The sequence below is a fragment of the Micropterus salmoides genome, unplaced genomic scaffold (genome assembly GCF_014851395.1).
Source record: "Micropterus salmoides isolate LMB-PRFRI ecotype aquatic unplaced genomic scaffold, ASM1485139v1 Ms_hic_scaffold_5, whole genome shotgun sequence".
NCBI classification, from domain to species: domain Eukaryota; kingdom Metazoa; phylum Chordata; class Actinopteri; order Centrarchiformes; family Centrarchidae; genus Micropterus; species Micropterus salmoides.
In genome coordinates this window covers 39503093-39524072 of record NW_024044237.1, presented here as the reverse complement: position 1 = coordinate 39524072, position 20980 = coordinate 39503093, and the positions used below count along the sequence as shown (strand labels likewise).

At 43.1% G+C, this 20980-nt stretch overlaps 1 protein-coding gene across 1 annotated transcript; it reads right to left on the bottom strand.

The window, feature by feature from the left end:
* Positions 1-5071: 5071 nt before the first annotated feature.
* Positions 5072-19511, bottom strand: LOC119888385 (thimet oligopeptidase-like; the record flags this gene model as incomplete). Its single annotated transcript, XM_038698947.1, is given in 11 exon segments — positions 5072-5373; positions 7999-8135; positions 9617-9745; positions 9826-10012; positions 11702-11903; positions 11998-12221; positions 12321-12463; positions 15305-15440; positions 17230-17387; positions 17476-17578; positions 19404-19511. Coding segments are annotated over 11 exon segments (1689 nt in total), but the record flags the coding sequence as incomplete, so codon positions are not given.
* Positions 19512-20980: the final 1469 nt, after the last annotated feature.

The following is a 20980-nucleotide window of genomic DNA, read 5'->3' as shown; positions in this document are numbered from 1 at the left end:
TCCACCCGCACAGTGCTGAACTCACCCGAGTGTTTACTAAGCGTGGGCCTGCGGGAGTCAGTCGGGGGCCCCCCGGGGCCGTCGCTCACAGCTGCAGCTCAGCACTAATTACACTGAAAAGGAAGGCCAAGCTGATGATAATGAGGATAACAAAGCTACTGTGGAGCTGCTACACCTGAAGACAGTTACAACACCTCTGATATCACGTGAAGCACAAACAGCTCAAACATCACACAGGTGTGTTACAGGTGATTTCTGACTCTCACCAAACAAATAATAAAACAAAATTAAGGAGATTGGTGCAGGATGGAAAGTGTGCGTACAGAATCCACTGAGATCATATTAGAGTAATTAATCCACTCATCCTGAAACCTCTCTTAGGTTTTGGAAAAAGGATTATTTAAGCAACTTAGGTTTAAACATAAAGTTTTGTTTTTCACTTTTTTATTTCAAACATTTTATTTACGTTACCTTGTTTACGTTCTCGGCTTTTAACCCAGCTTGAAACTTGTATGTTGCTATTTTATAGTCGGATTTATTTTTGTAGTTATTTATTTTTTACTTATTATTTTAAATGTGCTTATAAATAAAGTTGGAGCGAGGAAGAAATCCTGCAGCATCTTTGATTTCAGCTGCTTTGCATCGGTGTCATTTACACTGGAGACGCCACCACTTTCTAAACGCATTTGTTAAAAATGCTTGCAACAAGAAATGTTAAATAACAAATGAAAGGTTTAATTGGACCAAAAGAAAACAGTGAACAAAATTATTATATTTTCCCCCATTCATCATGAGCTGAACTCAAAGATCTAAGACTTTCTCTATGTACACAAAAGGCCTATTGCTCTCAAATAATGTTCACAAATCCATTTTAAACTCCAACAGTAAGGGTAATATCTGGTAAATATTGCCTTTATCTTACTGGTACTAAAACATAGTGCACTTATGTGTTTTTACTTCTCCTTTGAGATTTGTGTGATATGTCCTTCTCTTTATTGTGATATTTGTCTTGTGCACAAAGCTTCAACCTGTAGCTTCATAACACAAAGAAAGGAACCATCATAAAATCAGCTTAAAATCAACATCTTAAAACATGAGAGACGTGTTTGACTGCACAGACAATACGACATCTTAAAAAGTGACTAAGAATTAAAGTGCTGGTGAAGCTATTGCACTTTGCTCTATTGGACTAAGATTTAGAGTTCAGCAGCTTGATAAAGGATGATACCTGCAGTTTGTTTGATTTACATCTGTGTGTTTCTAATTGCCCATCTGGGCTTGACTGAAGGGTTAAAGGTGGAAAAGGTCCTGTCATATAGAGACTTAACTTAAATGCTGAGTGTGATGGATTAGTTAAGTTTTAAGTCTTTGTTTGGACATCTTTCAAACGGCTGCCTGGAAGGACCGACGGAGGGTTTGAAAAAGAAAACGATCAGCAGAGATGCAAAGTTTAGAGGATGTGCAGCTAAAAGAGACTTTCAAAAATAAAAACCAGAAAGCAGCAGCTGCAGAGTTGTTGTTGTTAGATCTGTTTGTTCTGCAGTTTTACCTTCAGGCTGTGTTTTTAAAAAAGCAGATCTGTTGACGTGCAGCTCTCTCAGGACGTTACATCAGAGCCTCCAGCTGGGAGACGCCACCTCTGGACCCGCTGATGCTGATCCAAACTCCCATCGGTCTGCGTGAAACCTGTCTCTGTGGACGCTCTCTGCTTCGCACACTGGAGCCAGGAAATCCTAATTTGGGCAAAAAAAAGAGACCGAGCGGCAACTGACGGAGCGCCACGCCTGTCAATCAAACACACAGCTTTAATATATCCTTAATGGAACAATGGTTTTCACACTTTGCCCTCAGACTCACATCAGAAGCTTTGAAACAAACTCAGAACCTGTCCTGTCACAAACTGTGGGAGGTTTTCCCTATTCACTTCAATGCAGTCAGTTTATCCACAGCAGCATCTAGTGGACATTAGAGGAACCGCAGCTCAACGCACTTCAGCTGAGGAGGCTGCCGATTGGCTGCCTGGCTCGTCAATCACATGTGTAACTTTTAGCAAGTTGAATCTTAAAAGCGTTCTGAGATTGAACAGCAGGGCTTTGAGGTATGTTTTCTCCCGTTTGGTGGGCGTGGCAGCTGATTGGGTAGCACACCCAACCAGCTGCGACAAGTTTGTAAACACATCGGGGTTAAAAAGGCAGGAAAAATCAGCGCGCTTGCGTTCACAACAGGGTGTTCAAGGCACCACCTTTTCTGTTGAAATAAACGTTTTGTTGGCGCTGAACTCGCCCCAGCTGTCATAGAAGTACGGAAGCCCCCCATGGTCATACACCAGGGGAAAAAAACGTGTTTGGTGATAGGAACAGTATCTGTGGGACATGCATTTTGGACGCCTCACAAGGGAGTTAAACGTCATTTCCCGTGTTCCCTGTGTGGCGCAAGAGAGCACCTGCTAATTACACGTTATTCCCAGTATGTCCAGTGTGGAAAATTTAATGTAAATGATTTTCACACAAGGCTTACTTCCTGTTGCCAGCAGGTGGCGCAATGACATTGTGTGAATATGGGCACGTAGATGTGTTCAGGGTGGGACTCTTCAAACATCACACTTGTTAAGTCTGGTGCAAATGTTAGCATGTACATTGAAGTTAAAACAACTTCCTGTTTCTTGGCGAATCATAGCAATTTTCAATGCCACGCCACGGACACGCCCTTCAACGAAAACTCACAGATAGCACAACTTTTCATCGTCAATGCCTTTAGATTGTACAGTGAAAATTTGTAGTTGATTGGATTAATTTTCTAGCAGCAGACCTTTAAAGTACGGAACCTGAAAATTGCCAAAAATGACCTTTAGATTCAAACTGGCAGAGTTCTTGTTGGGTTTAGGGCATCAACCCAGGAGGCTGTTTTTGTAGGTCTGGACCTGATCCATCCAATATTATGCAGCTGCAGTACAGAAGGGTTGGCAGATTCAGGACCTACAAATGCAGTTCCGGTTCTAGGATTGCGGTCCTGAAACTGCAGCTACATATTACTCGATCCATCTGCCACAGAAATTTCAAAACATCTGGATGAAATGTGGCTTGGGGGCTGCTCTGTAGGGGGCGCTAGCAAGCCATTTTTCCAATCCCATACACGAAAACCATAAGACACGTAAACTTTCACATTTGGAAAGTTGGGTGAGTTTTCGAGTATGTTTAGGTCGCCAAAAATTCACTTCATAGGCAGAAAGAAGAAAAATTCCTTCAGCTTCAACAGGGTCCTTTCACATTTCATGCTCTGGCCCTAAATATCAACATGTACAGTAATGTTGGCTACTTACTGCGCAGATGTAGTGGAACCAATCCGTGCGCCCGGTTAACCACATGACCCTGTAGGCACTCCGTACTGAGTGGCCATTTCATTCAAGGTCACAAAAACGGGCATTAATTAGTAAGAAAACCGCAGCTTCAGTGAGCATCAAAGCACTTTGACAAACACCGATTTGAAGGTTCAGATTTCACTTCTGGTCGACTTGGCGACACCCGTATTATTGGTGGTAAAATTAGTTACTTGAGTATTTCCAAGTTCTGCTACTCATATTTAATATATATATATATATATATATATATATATATATAATATTGTACCGTTTACTGCACTACATTATAGTGCATTACATACATTATACTAAAATTATTACTACTACAGGTTCAGACTTTATTATTTATCCCCGTTTGGAAATTCACAAGCTGCCCAGCAGAACATAAAGGTTATTAAAAGTAGAACCACCTTTTACCAGCATTAAAGTAGTGAAAGCATTAAAGCATCAATCATTATACTCCAATAACAAAATATACATTATTCTGCATTCTGAGTATTTGAACTATATTTTGATGCCAATACTTTTGTTCTTAAATGCATGACCTTTGCTTGTAGGAGAGTATTTCTACACTGCGGTGTAACTACTTTTACTAAAGCAGAGTTCTTCTTCCACCACTGCCAGCCAGCAAACTGTTTTTATTACTGAATGTGAACACGACAAATGGCCCTTTCTGAAACATGCCGACCATAAATAATGTGTCTGAAATAATGAGACTTTCACCGACTGTAACTTGAATGATTTGCTGAATGTTAAGTTGTGTCCTCCAGTACTGTACTTTTAGAGAAATGAGAGGTATTTGTACTTTACATGAGTATTTTCTTTTCATGCCACTTTCTACCTCTACTCCACCTCAGAGGGAGATATTGTACTTTTGACTTCACTATACTTACGTATAAGTAAAAGCAGGTACTTTTGTACTTTGACTCAAGTAGAATTTTAAATTGAAGACTTCAACTTTTAGTGGAGTAATATTTAGAAAAGGTTAACTGTACTTTTACTCAACTAGAGGATTTGAACCTCCTCTCAGCAGTAAGAGAAGTTAACGTCATCCGAGGTCGCTCTGTGTTCAGTCTTCCAACACACGAGAGACAGACAGAGGACAACGCAAGCATTTTACATACACCCCAAATTCAAATTTATATCAGACAGACAGAAAATAGAGCAATATTTACTGGGAGAAATGCCACAAAGCCAAATCAATGCAGCAAAACACATCTCCTCATGCCACGAACTGACAACTGATAAATTAAATAATAGTACTTTTTTAATTTTCAAATTATTATTTTCATTGTTTGTTATTTTACCAATTGTTCATTTATGTTTATTTTTTGTTGGTTTTTTTTGTCTATTATTTATACATTCACACGTTAACCGTTTTATTTATTTTTATTTTATTATTTATTAATTAATTATATTAACAAACATGCAAACACACACGCTTACGGTTTTATTTATCTATTTTTAATATTTATTTTTTCTTTATTTTTACATTTTATATTTATTTGACAGAAACGCAAGTGTTACTGTTTTATTTAATGAAATGTATGAAATAAATTATTCTTGTGTAATTTATTTGCAGCTTTGGCAATACTGGGGGGGGGGGGGGGGTCAGCATGAAGGAAAAACTACACAGAAACCTTTTGGATCTGAATTTCAATGGACACCTGAGTGAGTGTTTTATTTTGAAAGGGACCGCTCGACACACAGGAGGTCGCCTCAAATCATTTTATTGACTGCTCGTTTTTCCCACTTCGGGTAGCATTTTACAGTTTTTTTTTCTACAAAACTTCAGTCCGTCTGTGAACTCTGTAGGTGACTGCTGGGGGGGCGGAGCCGGCTGCTGTGATTGGTCAGCAGGGACACGGCGTGCCAGCGTCCAGCTCCACCATCAGTCCTTTACTCAGCAAAAACGCTTCCTGCTTGGGTTCACGCCCGAGGAACTTCCTCAGCATCTCGGAGGCGTCTTCAGAGCCGCCGGGCCGCAGGATGCACTTCCTGTAGTCCAGGCCCACCTGGAGGACCAATCAGGAGACAGCAATTCACAGTTAGTCATAACCTGAACTCACAGTGGCTCTTCAGGCTAACAGTTTCCCTCTGCTTCCAGTCTTTGTGCTAAGCTAGGCTAAACACCGATCTGAAACATCTGAAGAACATGTTTTACCAAAATATTGATTTAACTGTTCAAGACAAACTGTAATAAACACAATAACAACAACATCTTAAAAATGATCTAAACGATTAAGAGATTAAAATGTTTCTACTTTGAGGAAGCATACAGACCAAAGATTCGCCACAAGACGAGCTGAAACCTTCGAGCTTTCACCAGTACAAGACGACGACTCTGAACTTCCTCTTTAACTGCCGGCTCCTTTTTTGAAGCTGGATATCATTTGCAGCCTCTGAACACATGAATGAGGACGCTGACAGCGAGTTGAGCTTATTTGAGGACATTTTGAGGCTTGTCCCAAACAAACACCGCCGTTTCTCCTTTCCTCCTTCCGATGCTCTGCCATTTTTCGACCAGCTGACAGTCCTGACTTGACCAGCTGGCGACGCCATCAGCCGGCCTGAGTGGAGCTGAGGCGGCTAGTTTACACCCGCAGCGTCGTCTTGTCGTGAATCTTTGTGTTGAACGGGCTCGGACAAGAGTTTAGACGTGATGTTCGGTCATGTTGGCTGGGCTGATACACTTCACACGGTGCTGCGATTAATCGCATTGTTACGTGCAAAACTGGATACGTTTACTCATTTAGCGCTTTTATCCAAAGCGACTTACATCCAAAGCTGCTGTACGTGTCAGAGGTCATGTAGAGGATGTAATCAAATCAAATATTAAACCAAAGCTGTTTGCCGCTGCCAGGGCGTGACCTTTTATCTAGCTTGTTAAAGCCTCTGCTGCTTGTTTGGGTGGCTGATCAACATGATATTTAATACAACAATAACAATATAACAAATGTTCAATATATCGTCAATAAATGTTTGATGTATTTAATTTTAAATCACAAATGACTTCATTTCAAGATATTTTGTTTGTTGAGGAAAAATACATTTTTCCTGGTGCTTATTTGTTGAAAACAGATTTATGAGAATAGTTCTGCCTCAGATTCATGAAGTGATCCACTGTCTGGCATCAAGCGTCTGTTCAGACCACAGAGAAAAGTCTGAAACCACAAATAATGATTTGACATTTATCCTGAGAATCAGATATCGAATGGTGTCGCGAGAACAGTTTTGGCCATATCGGCCCAGCGGTAAGTGTTGACGGCGTCGGGCTCGGTTACTACTCTCTCAGACACGGGTCCATTTCGGACCAGAAATATGCGGCGCATGCGGGGCTGTTATAAAACGCAATTAATCTCAGAAAAGATAATGACGGATAAACGTGAAGAAGAAAGACTGTAAACTCTTCCACGGCGAGGTGGAGGTCTGATCTCGCCACATCCGTCCAACTCGCAGCGAGTTTCCGCCGGGACGCCATAAATCAGACCTCTCATCATCACGTACATCCTGTGTCCTTCATGAGAGTCACAAGACGGATTCCAGACTTCTGAAACTTCACCCACATCAGGTGTTGAGTGATTCAAACTCATTTATAGCGACCAATCAGGGCTTTGCATTTAAATAACATCCTCTCTGCTGTTCTCAATGTGGTCTTCAAAGTACTTTTCACATTGTGCAGATACATCAGTCACAGCTGATTGGTTAGAGAATAACCAAACCTCAGATATGTTCTAACTCATCATATAGACGGTTTCTTGTATACAAACACTCCTGGATGTGCAGCCCGGGTCAGAAGACCGTAGTCAACGTAGGTTACGCATTGTTTGTCAATTCTTGTTGACTTAATAATCAACTGCCATTTCAGAGTTGGATCTGTTTGTTTGTGTTTCATTTTACATATTAATATAACAACACGGCCGCGCTGCAGGTCAGCGTCACCGGACGTAATGTTGTTCAAGTCAGCTGCTCGCCAAAAGGATAACGGAAGAACAAGGGAGAGAGGCGTTCTTTCCACAGCTGGAAGTGCTGCATCATTTTGTATTGAAGCATCAGCTTAGAAACGTGAAACTTGGCCTGTAGACAGAAACTCCGGCATCTGACATTACCGCCAGTGAGGCGTCCACTCGGCAGGACAGAGTGGCGTTAATCATCGTTTTGTATTTTGCAAAAGCACTGAATACTTCTCTCATAAACGCATGTGCAAAACGGTAACAACAGTCGAGACGCTTGCTTGATTTTTGTTTTATCTCAGACAGTGGCGCTAAACACATTATATGCCTGTAAAACTCATCCTCATTGTTGCTGTTGTGAAAACGTGATCAGTTAAAAAGTCGGGAGGAACCTGCTTTGTTTTGATCCAGCATCCTCTGGTCTGAGAGGCTGCAGTGTTTTCAGTTATTGTTCCAGTAAAGTGGATTCATTTCTAAAAACGCGCTGCTGCCACCGCACCCCGTCACTTTTAAGGACGGGGTGCGGTGGCTGAAAGTAACTGTAACGGAACGAGTAACGTGACTATTTCAATACCCCGTAATGAGTAAAGTAATATTGCTCATTTAAAAAGTAACAATAAGTAAAAAGTAAGTCAAAGTGCTCCGTCTGCTGGGACGTTCTCCCCCCCAGCTGTTCTGGGATCTGACCTTGGGGTTCATGATTCCCTCCTGTTTGAAGCGAGCGAAGAACATGTCCATGGAGAACACCTCGCTCCACAGGTAACCGTAGTACTGAGCGTCGTAACCGCCGGCCAAGTGCCCGAAGGTCGCCGGCATGTTTGTTGCTGCAGAGAGACAGAAAGGTCAAAGGTCAGAGAGGAGGATCAGAGGACGACACCAGGCAGCAGCTTTCACGGAAAAACAAGTCAGGGTTTCTGATGTTTGATCACTTTGTGCGCAGTACCTTTATTTACATATATTTCACTACCTGAACTTCAGCTGGAATCGTTTAACTCAAGGAGTCTTTTTAATCGGCCCAGCACAATATTTTTCCTCCAATGTCCTGTCTTGATCTTTCCTCATGTGGACACACAGGGGCTGTGATCGTGCACAACAATACAAAACATCTCCCTCCGACATCACGGACACAGCGGATCGCCGTCCACACGGTGCGGCACGCAGGTCAACTGCGGACTGATCGCAAACCATCACAGTGAGAGGAACCGTTTTACCGCCGCGGCTACTTTTTAAAGTAATAAATACGTAACGTTACATGGCGACGCTGAGCTGCAGTGAAAAGACAGAAGACAGATGCATGCTGTGTTTAACTCTGAAGCGCAGTGACTGGCTTAAGCTTGATTTATACTCCTGCGTCGGGTCTACGGGCGTCGCTACGCTGCAGGCTATGCAGCCAGGCATTTATACTTGTGCATCCGTGTGTCCGTCAAACGCTAGTCGGCAGCAGCACTACAGCGTCCACTGTGTTGACTTTTGTCGGCCAAACAGACTAACTTCCCGTTTAGCGCTCCGTTTCAGCCGGTGTAGCCTTTTCAAAAGTTACCGACCGAGTGGATCACACAGTCATTTCGCTCGTGTTGTGACGGTCAAAGATATCGATCCACCGTATTACAGCTGCCGTTTTGGCCGTTAGTAAAAGTTACTTCAAAGCACGGGTCACTTCCTGACTGCTGCTCGGAGGCTTCCCAGCCGACCAATCAAAGTGCTTACGGTCCGCGTCGCCTCAACGTGTGGCTCCATTTTTGAGGAGGTGCACGTCAGGCGACAGCGTTCATGACGACGTAGGGTACAGGGCTACGCAGAGGCGACGCCGTCGATTCGACGCAGAAGTATAAATGACATTTAGGGGAGAGCGACTGATTTAAAAGCCGTCGCTTTCGCCTCCACCGAGTGAAACCCCGTAGCTGGAACTCAGCGACACACTGCTCCATCTCGCAAGTGTTGATAGGCCATTACTTGTGATGTGTAACCAATCTGATGCCGTGCTGTGGGCGGGACACTGAGCGAGAGACGACAGACAGAGAGAGGCGAATCCATCAGAGTAGCATATTTTAAAATAACTTTAACCCTAACAGCGCTGTAACAGTCAGGCGGCGGTTTGATTGTGGTTCTGCAGCGTGCCACCGGGTGGAGCCCCGTTCTGTTGGACAGGTGTAGCTCACTAAGAAGCTAAACATGGACAATCTGAAGCATCAGCTGAGGGACGATACAGAGATATGTGAAAGGAAGCCATGTCCAGCATATTCCCTCTGTACATCTCTGAATAACTGCGATGGATGAACTGAAATAAACATTTTTAAGAAGAGACCTGGAGAAGCAGGGATTCCCAGGACGTCCTGACAGAGGCGTGCGTACTCCTCCGCCGCGTCCAGTCCGGTCCTGGTGTGCAGAGCCTGATCCACTTTAGCCAGAACGATCTGCCTCAGGTTAAACAGACCTGCAGGAGAGCCACAGTGACCATGACCACAGTGAACCAAGCGCCGACCCCAACAGTACTACTTCCTGTGTGGTACGCACCGGTGTTGGCGAGGCGGGACTTGATGAGTTTGTCCAGCAGCTCCTCGGGGATGGCGTTGCCGGTCTTGTAATGTTTGGACATCCTCTGCAGAGGCTCCCTCTCCCAAACCCAGTTCTCCAACATCTGAGACGGAGCCTCCACGAAGTCCCGCTCCACATGAGTCCCGCTGAACATGGCGTAGTCCGCCTGCAAAAACAAAAAAAAAACGACACTCAGAACCAGCTGACAGGAAGTGGACTGACCACCAATCAGAAAACACATTGCGATTATTGTGGATAATTAAAGGAACAAATGCTACAATGAGTCTGCTCGCTTAATCATCAAGGAATGCGCAAAATACTGACATTTTGAAATTTGTATTTCTCAATTTGAATAAAGTTAAACAATATTTAGAACAATAACTAGTAAAACAGAACAAGAGGAGCGTGTTGCTCTGCAGAGGAGGCGGCTAGAAGCAGCACTGCGCTCTCTGTCCACAACCTGGAGGAGGACTGTGCACGATTACATAGACTATAATGTTTAAATGTATAAATGTTTAAAGTCGAGCATGTTGAACAACAAAAGGCACCGACACAGCCAACGTTAAACGGTCAGCGAGCCAAACCTTCCTTATCCTCTCCAGTTTACTTCTGTCTGACCGCTTCAGCTGCTGCCGACGTCGCTCTGTCTCTGTCACAGAGCGACCAGCGTTTCACGGTAAGTTGTTGTCTTAAAAGTTACTGCTCACAAAACATTTTGCACGTAGGCTTATCTGTTTTTAGGGGCACATGCGAGAGCCCGCTGTGGGCGGAGATAATGAGCGGACTGCAGCGCGAGGCGAGAGCTTCACACACCTTTTCTGTTTTAGTAACTCGCACACTCCTTGCGGTTATGTAATCGCACATGACGACATCGCGATTGCAATTAGATTAATTGTTCTGGCCCAAGTCAGTCTCATGTTCACAACCGGTCAAAAGTTTTACATCACCGCCATGTTTGAAGTTCTTCTGTATATCTAAGTAGTTTAAGTCCAGTGAAAACCCTTAAATGGAACCGAAGTAAGCAGCCAAAAACAATAACAGAATAACTTTGTAAGTTGTTAGCTCATTATTGATCCCTAAAAATTTTATCTCTCTGAAATTTACATTATTTCTCAGTTTTGCTGATCTAAAAACTTTGTTTGTTGCCTTATTTGCTTATTCGGCAGCTGTGGAAGTAAAACCACATTTCTACAGTAAACACATTGGAACCGCCTGTTAATCCACCCTCAGAGGCTTTATGTGGACTATATTATATATGTATATGATATATAATCTATATATGATCCTACAGTGAAGTAATGAACAAAACTCCTTCATTTAATTAATTTTAGATCTGAAAATGTCTGTTTTGGTGACGAGAACGTTTTTAACTTTGATACCATTTAAGGTTTTTCACTGGACTCGAACTACTGAGATTTATAGAAGAACTACAAACATGGCGGCTGTTCTAAAACTTTTGACCGGTATTGTATATTTTCATTTCTGTATGATTACACAGTCAAACTCATCAGTCCTCTTCCTACAGTTTCCTCCTGTTGAAGTGAACCAAACCATAAATCAGAAATGAACCTCTGTGTTGTTTGTTCAGATAAATAATGATGTATTTCTATAGAAAACATTTTTATAATACTGTAGTACTGCGTCATGATCTAAACTCTCCCAGAGACAAAAGTCGAAGTTGAGAAGCTGCTTCTGTCTGAAGTCGAGGACTCATTGTTTCAAACATCACCGAGGATTTTGAAGGTAAATCTGCCGCCGTTATTACTGTAAACTGCACGAATGCTCGACAGGTGCAGCAACAGCAGCTATAGGCGCAGGCTGGAGAGAGGATGCGGTGTCTGGTTGATCAGCTGACCTCAGCGCAGAGTTGGTGCATGACGTGTCCGAACTCGTGGAAGTAGGTCTCCACCTCGTCGTGCTGCAGGAGCGACGGGGCGTCGGCCGTCGGCTTGCTGAAGTTTGCCACCATGGCGGCCACCGACATCTGGCGCGTGCCGTCGGGCAGCAGGCAGCCGGGCTGGAGGCCGAAACAGGCGGCGTGGCCGTACTTCCCCTCCCTGCGCGGGACAGGCAGGAGAGGAGACACTGAGAACACCTGGAGACACATTTACTTTAAAACACCACAGCTTTCTCCTGCTGCGGAGGCCTCACCTGGGGTGCAGGTCCAGGTAGAACTGGCCGACCACCTGACCGCTGCTGCGGTCCTTCACGCAGTACAGAGTGACGTCCGGGTGCCAGACGGCGGCTCCGTCCACCAGCTCGAAGGACAGACCCAGGAGCTCCTGGTAGATGTCCAGCAGACCCTGAGTCACCACCTCGATGGGAAAATACTCCTTCAGCAGGTTCTGATCCACGGCGTACTGCGTCTCCTCCACCTGAAGGGAAGGAAAAAGAAGGTTAAAACGACGTCCTGGAGCTGCTGTGGTTCGTCTCATCTTACTAAAAACACAAGAAGTGATCTTTGTGAATCTCGCCTGGGTCATGAAGTAGCGGGTGTCCCAGGCGTGCAGCTCTCCATTGAAAGGCAGATTCCTCTTCTGACACTCCTTCTCCTTCAGCTTGAGGATGACCGAGCGCTCTTCTTCACCCAGAGGCTTCAGCTTACGGGCCAGTTCCTCTGAAAGACACGACAGGAGAAGCATTTGGAACCGGGTCTCGATACCCAACCCTAGATGCGCGAGTAGGGCCGGTCACTGCGACCTACACTGTACACTTACTGCCATTTTCTCTCTCCCTCATTCGCTCGTCCACTCACTGGCTATGCAAACCCATTGCACTGCAGTGAAAAGAGCTCAGTTAACTCCGCTGCTCCGGTCACGTAGACGCTCTTTGATGAATGAGGAGCGTGATTCAGCGTGCTCACACAGCGTGCGGGTGAAAATCATTAGTTCTGCATTGATATTAATAATTATGTTAAAGTTTAGTAGCAGCCTAATATAGGGGAACCATGTCTCTGTCACGTGCACGTCAACATTACCTTATCAGTTAACATTTAGACAGGCGATTTGTGAAATCTGTGAGTGAATGCCCACCCTGGGTTGATCTTAGTAACTGTTGATATTTCCTTATATTTAGTTGTTTGTATTAAGTTTGGTTTTATTGGAATTACGGTGTAAACGTGGGCAGATCACTCCTCGCAGTTACCACAAGTGTCCACCAGTGGGCAGTGTAGTTTCTGCCACTAGGCTAAACTGACCCTGTACGGCTGTAAATAAACCCCGTACTTACCGCAAACCACAATCAACAGCAGGCACAGAGCCCGCGGTAGAAACGCTGACTCGTTGAAGATCGTAACAAAGCCAGACGAAGGAAACTGACGAAAGTTTAACGCCCTCGGGAAGCGGAACGAGGCGTGTACAGTTTTATGTGCGGGAGTGAAGTTGTTCATGCGGGTTATTGTGGAAAGTTGTTTATGTATGTATGTACTGTCAAAGAGCCATTTAGCTTTGAGGTTTTACTTCACTGTGTGTTTTAAGGGTTATTGTGTATAGTGAGACTGAGTAACGGTAGTTTAATTTGTGTATTTAATTAGGTTTATTGTAATTGCATGTTTGATTTTAGCTAAAGTAATATGTTAGTAAAAGTACTCGTGCTTGTATGTTTTGTATATCTTAATAGTTTTCACGGTGCTCCGGTATTTTGGACACGGATGACAAGAAAGACAAAGAAACCGTTAAGGCATCAGTCGAGACTCCGCATCATGCTTTAACCCCGGAGGGCGGGTACACTGTGAATCTTTAATAGTTGAGCATATTTACAGTACAAACCTCAGTGAACTATGAGGACAAAGAAAAACAACATTCAAAAACAAAATAATCGTAATCGAGGCAAAATGTTCAATTAATCGTGATTTTGATTTTAGGTGAAATCGTCCAGCCTGCTGTAGAAATCAGTTTCTTCAGTAACAAGATTTCTTCAGTATCAGTCTTTAGTTTTTTGACCTCCAGTTGCTCTAATAGTTTTTTTTACTTGCTATGTTAACTAGGGCTGTGACGCCAGATTAAATTGTGATCAAAAGTGTTTCATTAAATTTACAATCTGAGGGCGATAACGTTACTACCAGCGGATCAACAACGTAACGCACAGCAGAGTAACGGGCTGTTAAAGTCCAGGAGTTTATAAAATATCTATTCTATACTTTATAACTGAGGTGAAAAGGAGCCACAGTCACATTTAAAGAGGTCACTTCCCCAAACAGAGACACAAAGAGGAGGGAAGACTGAATCAGGAATCAGCAGGGATGATGATGATAAATAAGATCTGAGAGCTGCACTCACTTGTTGTGAGGCTGATTCTCAGTACCGAGTTCACCAACTTCGGACTTCTGTACTTTAAAGCTCGGACTTGGCGAGTTCGGCTCGGGAGCACAAACTTCCAGGAACGGGGGGCACGCAGTCCGTCATTCAGCAACTGGAGCAGCAGCGGACTTGATGGCGGCCGGACCCGTTAGCGGCCGGGACCTCACATCTCCGAAAACGTAGTAGCAATTTTTTTAAATCGGCTCCGTCTTGAGAAATCGACCACGTATTTGGAGTTTAAACAACTATATTCCCACATAAAAAAACTGTGACACGAGAACAGCAGGATTTCTCAGTTACAGTTGGGGCTGGGCGATGTGGCCAAAAATGTTATCACGATAAATACATTTGATATTGATATCGATATATGTGTCAATCGTTATTTCTTTCAAGTTTAAAGGCAGATTTTTGCTCATGAGTGAAAATTTAAGAAACCAAATGGTTAATTATGTGGTGAAACTGCCAAACAGTGGATCACTAAACAAGTCTGAAGCAGAACGTTTGAAACTATTATCTTTTTCAACAAATACGGTTAGTAAATCTTTTTTCAACAAAATAAATGTTTTAATAGAAAAATTAGGTGCTAATTTGTTTGTGATTCAAATGAAATAAACCAAATGTTCGGTAAAACGGGCGGAGCGAGAACACATCCGGGTATTTGACTGCACTTGGCTCGACGCGGACTTTGGATTGGAACAGTACTTTGGCTGCGACTGATGGCGTTTCACAAGAACAGACGAGAACGCAGACTGAGAAACAGCTTGTGATTCAGTTAGAGTTTGGAGTTTGAATTGTCACCTGCCACCTGAATGTTGTTTCTCGTTACATAAATACAGTTTTTTTTAAACCACCATAAACTGGTCCAGAAGGAAATAAAGTCTTCCTAGTATCTGTTGTAGCACTTGAAATATGATAAACTATTTACCAAAACATTGTGAAACATTTCCAACAAACATGTGAGTGATCGACATCAAATGATCAAGACGACATTTCTGTCTGTGCAGCAGTTTGCGTCTCACCTTCAGGGTAATAAAGAAACAACTCAATGTTTCCCTCCATGTCTGGGAGCGTTTTGTTTGACAGCTCACGCTCTCACGTTTCTCTCACGTCAGCGTCGTGTCGGCGGTTTTAAAACAGTTTGGCGTGCAGCGCTCACTCACCCAGGAAGCCGGCCACCTTCTTTCCAGACTTGGCCATGTTCATCTCCAGGACGAAGTCAGCGTGGGTGCTGAAGCCGAGCAGGGAGCTCTTCTGAGCCCGAAGATCCACCAGCTCCTTCAGGATGGCCGAGTTCTCCTGAACACACACAGGACATTAAGACGAGGAACGTTTCAGCCCTTTAAAGGAGAAAGCCAGTTTACTGCTCATGTTTCTGGACAAAACCACCTAAATAAGACTCAAGTTCTAATAAACTGGTTGCTTAGTGTGTAATCATCAGAAAATAGTAAAAAGAAATGCCCCTAAATCCCAACACGATGTCTTCAAATCCCTTTTCTGCATCAACCAACAGCCTAAAATGTAAGATCAGAGTTCCTGCTTATTTTCCACTTTTAGACTAAAATATCCAGACTTCAAAAAACCAAGGAGCTGATCGTTGATTTCAGGAAGAAGGAGACAAAGACGCACACTCCTGTCTCCATCAGAGGAGCTGAGGTGGAGCAGGTCAACAGTTTCAGGTTGCTGGGAATCAGCATCACGTCTCCACGCTGCTGAAGAAAGCTCAGAAACGACTTCAGGATTTCTTGAGGAATCTTCTTAAGAAGATTAAATTCCCACGCCAAGTTCCTGTCAGCTTTTACAGAGGAGCAACAGAAAGCATCACCAACATGGGATGCGCACGGCCCCGGACGTGGAGCGATATATATTTATAACGCAGAGCCCAAAGTATCCCTGCTGCATGCTGGGAAGAGATGTAGGAGTTTCTGCTGCCGCACCACCAGACAAATAAACCTACCTACAAAAAATTAGATGTTTATTATGTAAATAAATGTTTTTAAAATCCACCTGTTCACATGGATGTTACATTCTGACCTGTATGCTATTATCTGTCTATTGAATAAATCATATTATATCATCGGTTTTTCCACTTAATACTAAAATCAAATTCCAGACTTTAATATCAGCGCGTCCTCACGACCCATTAAATGTGTGGCATTTTTGCCTGAAAAACCTTTTAACCAATGAAATTTAATTTTCTGCCAACCGATCAAATAATTTACTAATAATTTCAGCCCTGACTTTCGGACAACGCTAACACATTAGGGTTGGGTATCGTTTAAAATGTTACGATACCAGCACCAAAACCAGTACCCTTAAAGTGATACCAGTACAGTACTTCATTCGATACCTTCCATAAAATGCAGCCTATTATTATTTTTATTGTTGTTATGGACGAGCAAGGTGATCCATTTTACTTTTTTTCTTGTTATATAAAAGTTTTGGGAAACTGGGAAAGCCGAGCTTGTGGTGAGAAACTGCAACAGTGACGAACTGAGACGCAGCCGAAGGTGAGCGGCTGTTAACATCAGCATGGACTGAGCGCGTGCAGCTTTTTCTATATAGTTTATGATGCAGGCACATCAGGAAAAATAAAAAGCCTGCTCTTCTCTTTCTTTCTGTGCGTTGCTTGCTTGCATGTTTGTCTGCAAGCAAAACCAAACAAATAATCATTTTTTGTCGTGATCTGGGTATAAAAAGTACTGACTGAAGTTCTGGTTTGACTGGAGATGTTTAGATTCTGGTCGATCTCCATAACACATGCACATGTAATCTAACCACAGCATATGACTTTATACTCAGAATATCCTGACCTTTGTTTCTTAAAGTGGCCACTTTTATTCTTATATTTAAACTCTCTTTTTTTATTTATTTTTTTTACCTCAAACAGACGAAACCGGGTTTAACAAGCCAACATGTGCCACTAACATTAGAAACAGGGTAAAATGTGCACAGCGGAGGAGCTTTATTTTAGCTCTCCCCCCTCCTGTGGTTAGCTTTGCTCTTCACTCAGATCATCATGGTTTGGGGGGGAACCTGCATTAACTGAAACTCTCTCAGCTGAGCGGATGTTTACTTCCCGGCTCACCTCTTTGCAGCGGGAGTTGAAGGCCTCCTCCAGCTTCCTGCGGGTTTCTGGGACGAAGCATTTCTTCATGGTGGGGAAGTAATGCGGATACTTCAGGGTGACCTTCAGCTTCTCTCCATCCTTCTCCAGAGCGCTCAGGAAGTCCTCGGGGAGGCCGCCTGAAATCAAAACCTTTAATGTCTTAATACGCAAAGAGGGGGGAAACCAGGTCAGACCACCTGAAGGTTCTCGGCCCGGCGGACTCACCCAGCTCGTCTCTGGTGAAGGAAAGACTGGTGGTGTCCTCATTCAGGTTCTTGTTGAAATCGATGCACAGGTTGCTCAGCTTCTTCTTGATAGTCTTGATCTCCTGTCACAGCAGAGTGAAGGCGGATCAGAACGCTTACATTCAATCCCCCATGGAGAGTTTCAAAACAGACCATCAGGGCTCTCATTTATAAATCCTCACTAAAAGTGTCTGTGCACCCAAAAGACAAAAATGGAGTACGGCAAAAAATATTCAGACTTATAACCGTGTGTACGCACATCTGTAAGTAATGTTCCCTTTATAAATCACAATCTACTTGAAATGTGGCCCCTGTGAGGGAGCTCCATGTCCGAGCCTCCAAACGCCCACAGCTGCCTGTAAACGAAGCTCATTAATATTAATCTGTCCTGACTGCAGGAAGAAAAGGAGGCAGCTACAAAACGAAATCTAACTCCGTGACTCTGACATTCCTTTTGGTGAAGCTGAAGCTGTTTGGTGGGTAAAAAAAAAAAACGCACTTTCATGCAACGCTTGTGCACCGGAGGAAAGGGGGCCCCGGAGCTCCGCCACTTAAGGACGGATCTGCAGGAAGGGGCCCCCCTCTGAGTAGTGACGTCACTGGCTGGAGGGGGCCACACAGACGGGACGACCCAGGTACTGATCTGGATCCCCCCCGTTTGAAAAGACAGGAAACCAAATGACTTCCTCTGATTTTAACCATTTATTTACACAAACAGTCTGAACGAGGCTGCCGATGAGTTAAAAGAAATATGACATATTTTATGACCCCACTGAAAGATTTCTTTAATAAAATAGTGTTATATTTTCCATAACGTGTTTTTCCACACGCTGGCGCTCATCTGATAAAAAAAGGCTGAATGAAACTCTGCTCTCCTATTTGCTCGACTGACGCACTGAAAACGGCATCAATTTAAATATCATTTTTCCTCCTGTTCAACTTATTTAGGAGAATAAACTGCTGCATGCATGTATTAATTAATATGACTCCTGATTAAACTGTGCAACATATTTGAGGCGTTCTTTTGCAGAAAATGAATCTCCGTTTGCGTTTATTATCCTGAATCTTAAATTGTGATTTTTTACGCACTTCAGGGAAAATCTATCAAACGGTTGTTTGTTTATTCAGAAAGGCTTTAAGCCTGGAATAAAATTTCATCCTTCTGCCATGTGAGGCGCCGTTTCTCTTTTCTCCTCTTTACGTGCGTATGGAGTTCAAAGTACAGTTTGTTTTTCATAGATCACAACCTTTGCTTGGGAAGTGGCGTCTGCACCGTTTATAAATGAGACCCCAGATCCACAAAGCCCACTCCTGTCTGAACAGAGGTGATTTCCCTGACCTATTCAAACAAATGTGCAGATTTCTTGTGTGTTTAAGCTTCATAACCATGAGAAAAGGTATTGTCACAACATATTATACAAAAAAAGAGCTCGTCCCGAGGTGATCAGCAGGCTCGTCACGTCTTGTTGGATCAGTCTCAGCAGCAGAAAGCCAGATTCTTTGACGCCATTCGTTTTTTCGTGCATCTGCTGTCAAAAATCAATCAACACATTTCCATAAACGACATGACGAAGCTGCTCTCATTCAAAAAAACTGCTTCAAAACAATGAACGATGATTACGGTCAAGAAGTGAAGGAAGCTTTGTCTCCTCCTCACTGCATTACACATTTCTGATTCGGACAAATTGATGATCTTCAGCAGATCTGTAAGATCAGTACGACTGAGCTCAGTGATTCTGCGAGAACTGTTTAATACGTGAGTGCAAAAGGTGCGTAGATTGAATGCAGATGTAGGAATAGCCGCGGGTCTAAAGGTTGGAAACCGGGCTTGTGACTGAGAGAGTTTAGCTCTCAGTTTCGTTTCCCTCTGTATTTAAAAAGGTTTTAAAATAAGGAAGCAGCAGCCACCTCTTGTGTCTCTTTGGGCAGGTGGAGGCCGTTTCTCTTCCCCAGTTTGATCACTCGCTCCATGTAACGCTTGGACTCTGCGGTGAGGCTGTCGGGGTCGACCTTCTTCTGCAGACAGAAACAAAAACAACAAGAAACCTTAGGAACCCAGCAAGAAGTGAAACAGGTCCAAATGGCATCAGAGTGGCTGCAGATCGTGGACTCCGGTGAGGTGATGCAACTGAAAAAGACAACACTGGTACTGTCTGAACACATTTGGAGGAAGTTTGAAATATACCACTAGAAGGCTTTGCATGGTCTCACGCTGCCATCTAGTGTCCATTCAGTGTCAAGTCAAGTCTTATTTAAAGTGGAAAAATCACCAAAAGACATGGTCCCAATACACTTTACAAAATGCATTGAAATTAAATCAAATTAACCATAAAATACAGATTGTACGTAAAAAAAATTTTTATAAACACATAATAAAATACAATCAGAATAAAATCAACTAAATAAAATTATAAAAGGATCAAATTTAATAATAATTTAAAGTTTGCTCAACCCTCTCCAAACTAAAGGCTTTATTAAAACAGAAAAGTCTTAACCACTTGGTACCTGGCACCTACTTCCAGGAAAAGCTAAAATAACAAACCTAAATAAATCAGTAATATCTCCTCAACCATCAGGCCTAGATGCATAATTCTGGTCTCCTTTGAAAGGTCAGAAGCTGAGGAATATAAATCCATTGTACATTAACATATTATTTTACCATTACAGACTACATGGAGATGCAATACAGAAAAAATCTGATATTTTCATCCTCGCCTGGTAAAAAAAGCTCTATTTTAATGCAATAAACCATCAAAACCATCATGAGGTAGATTATAATGCACCTGAATAACTTCTAATCCACCTGGAATAAAACTGTAACTGTAAATCTGATGAAAAGAAACTGATATACAACAGTTATTACACAATCTTTCAAAAATACACCAGGCGAATGTCCATGTTTTGGCCATATTTACTGTTTATATGTTCACTTTTATTGGGAGTTATCTTCAAAACATTATTTCTCTCCACACAACCACGTTCCAAATAACATAAAGCTTCCAAAAATTGAAATATTGATAAAAACAGTCAATATTCCTGTGACCAAAAGCACTCCCACGCTTTACAGGCCACAGCTTGAGAACAGAACATCCTACAGGGCTGTGAGTGGGCTCGTTCTCTCTCCTGAAGAGACGAATCGATTGATATCCTGCAGGTCTCTGCAGCTCCTGCGGGTCGCCAGCAGAGGCCGATAAAGACCGTCTCCGCCAAAGCAAACTCTTCTTTTCTACTTCAATCTGACGACAGAAACGAAACTTATCGGCTCAGCCGACCTCAGCAAGATGGCGGCCCGCCAGACAGTCTCTGTTGACACAAAGGACCGCTGTTCTTGGACGGAAAACCGCTAGAACGGATAACATCACCACCAGATTCCCGCACCCAAATGAGTGGAGGCGCTTGTTAACTAAATGCTCTCTGTCCCACTCTAACCTTAAGTCACATTAGGCACCACATTTTGAGAGCGCCGTGTTTTATTGGGGCAGTAA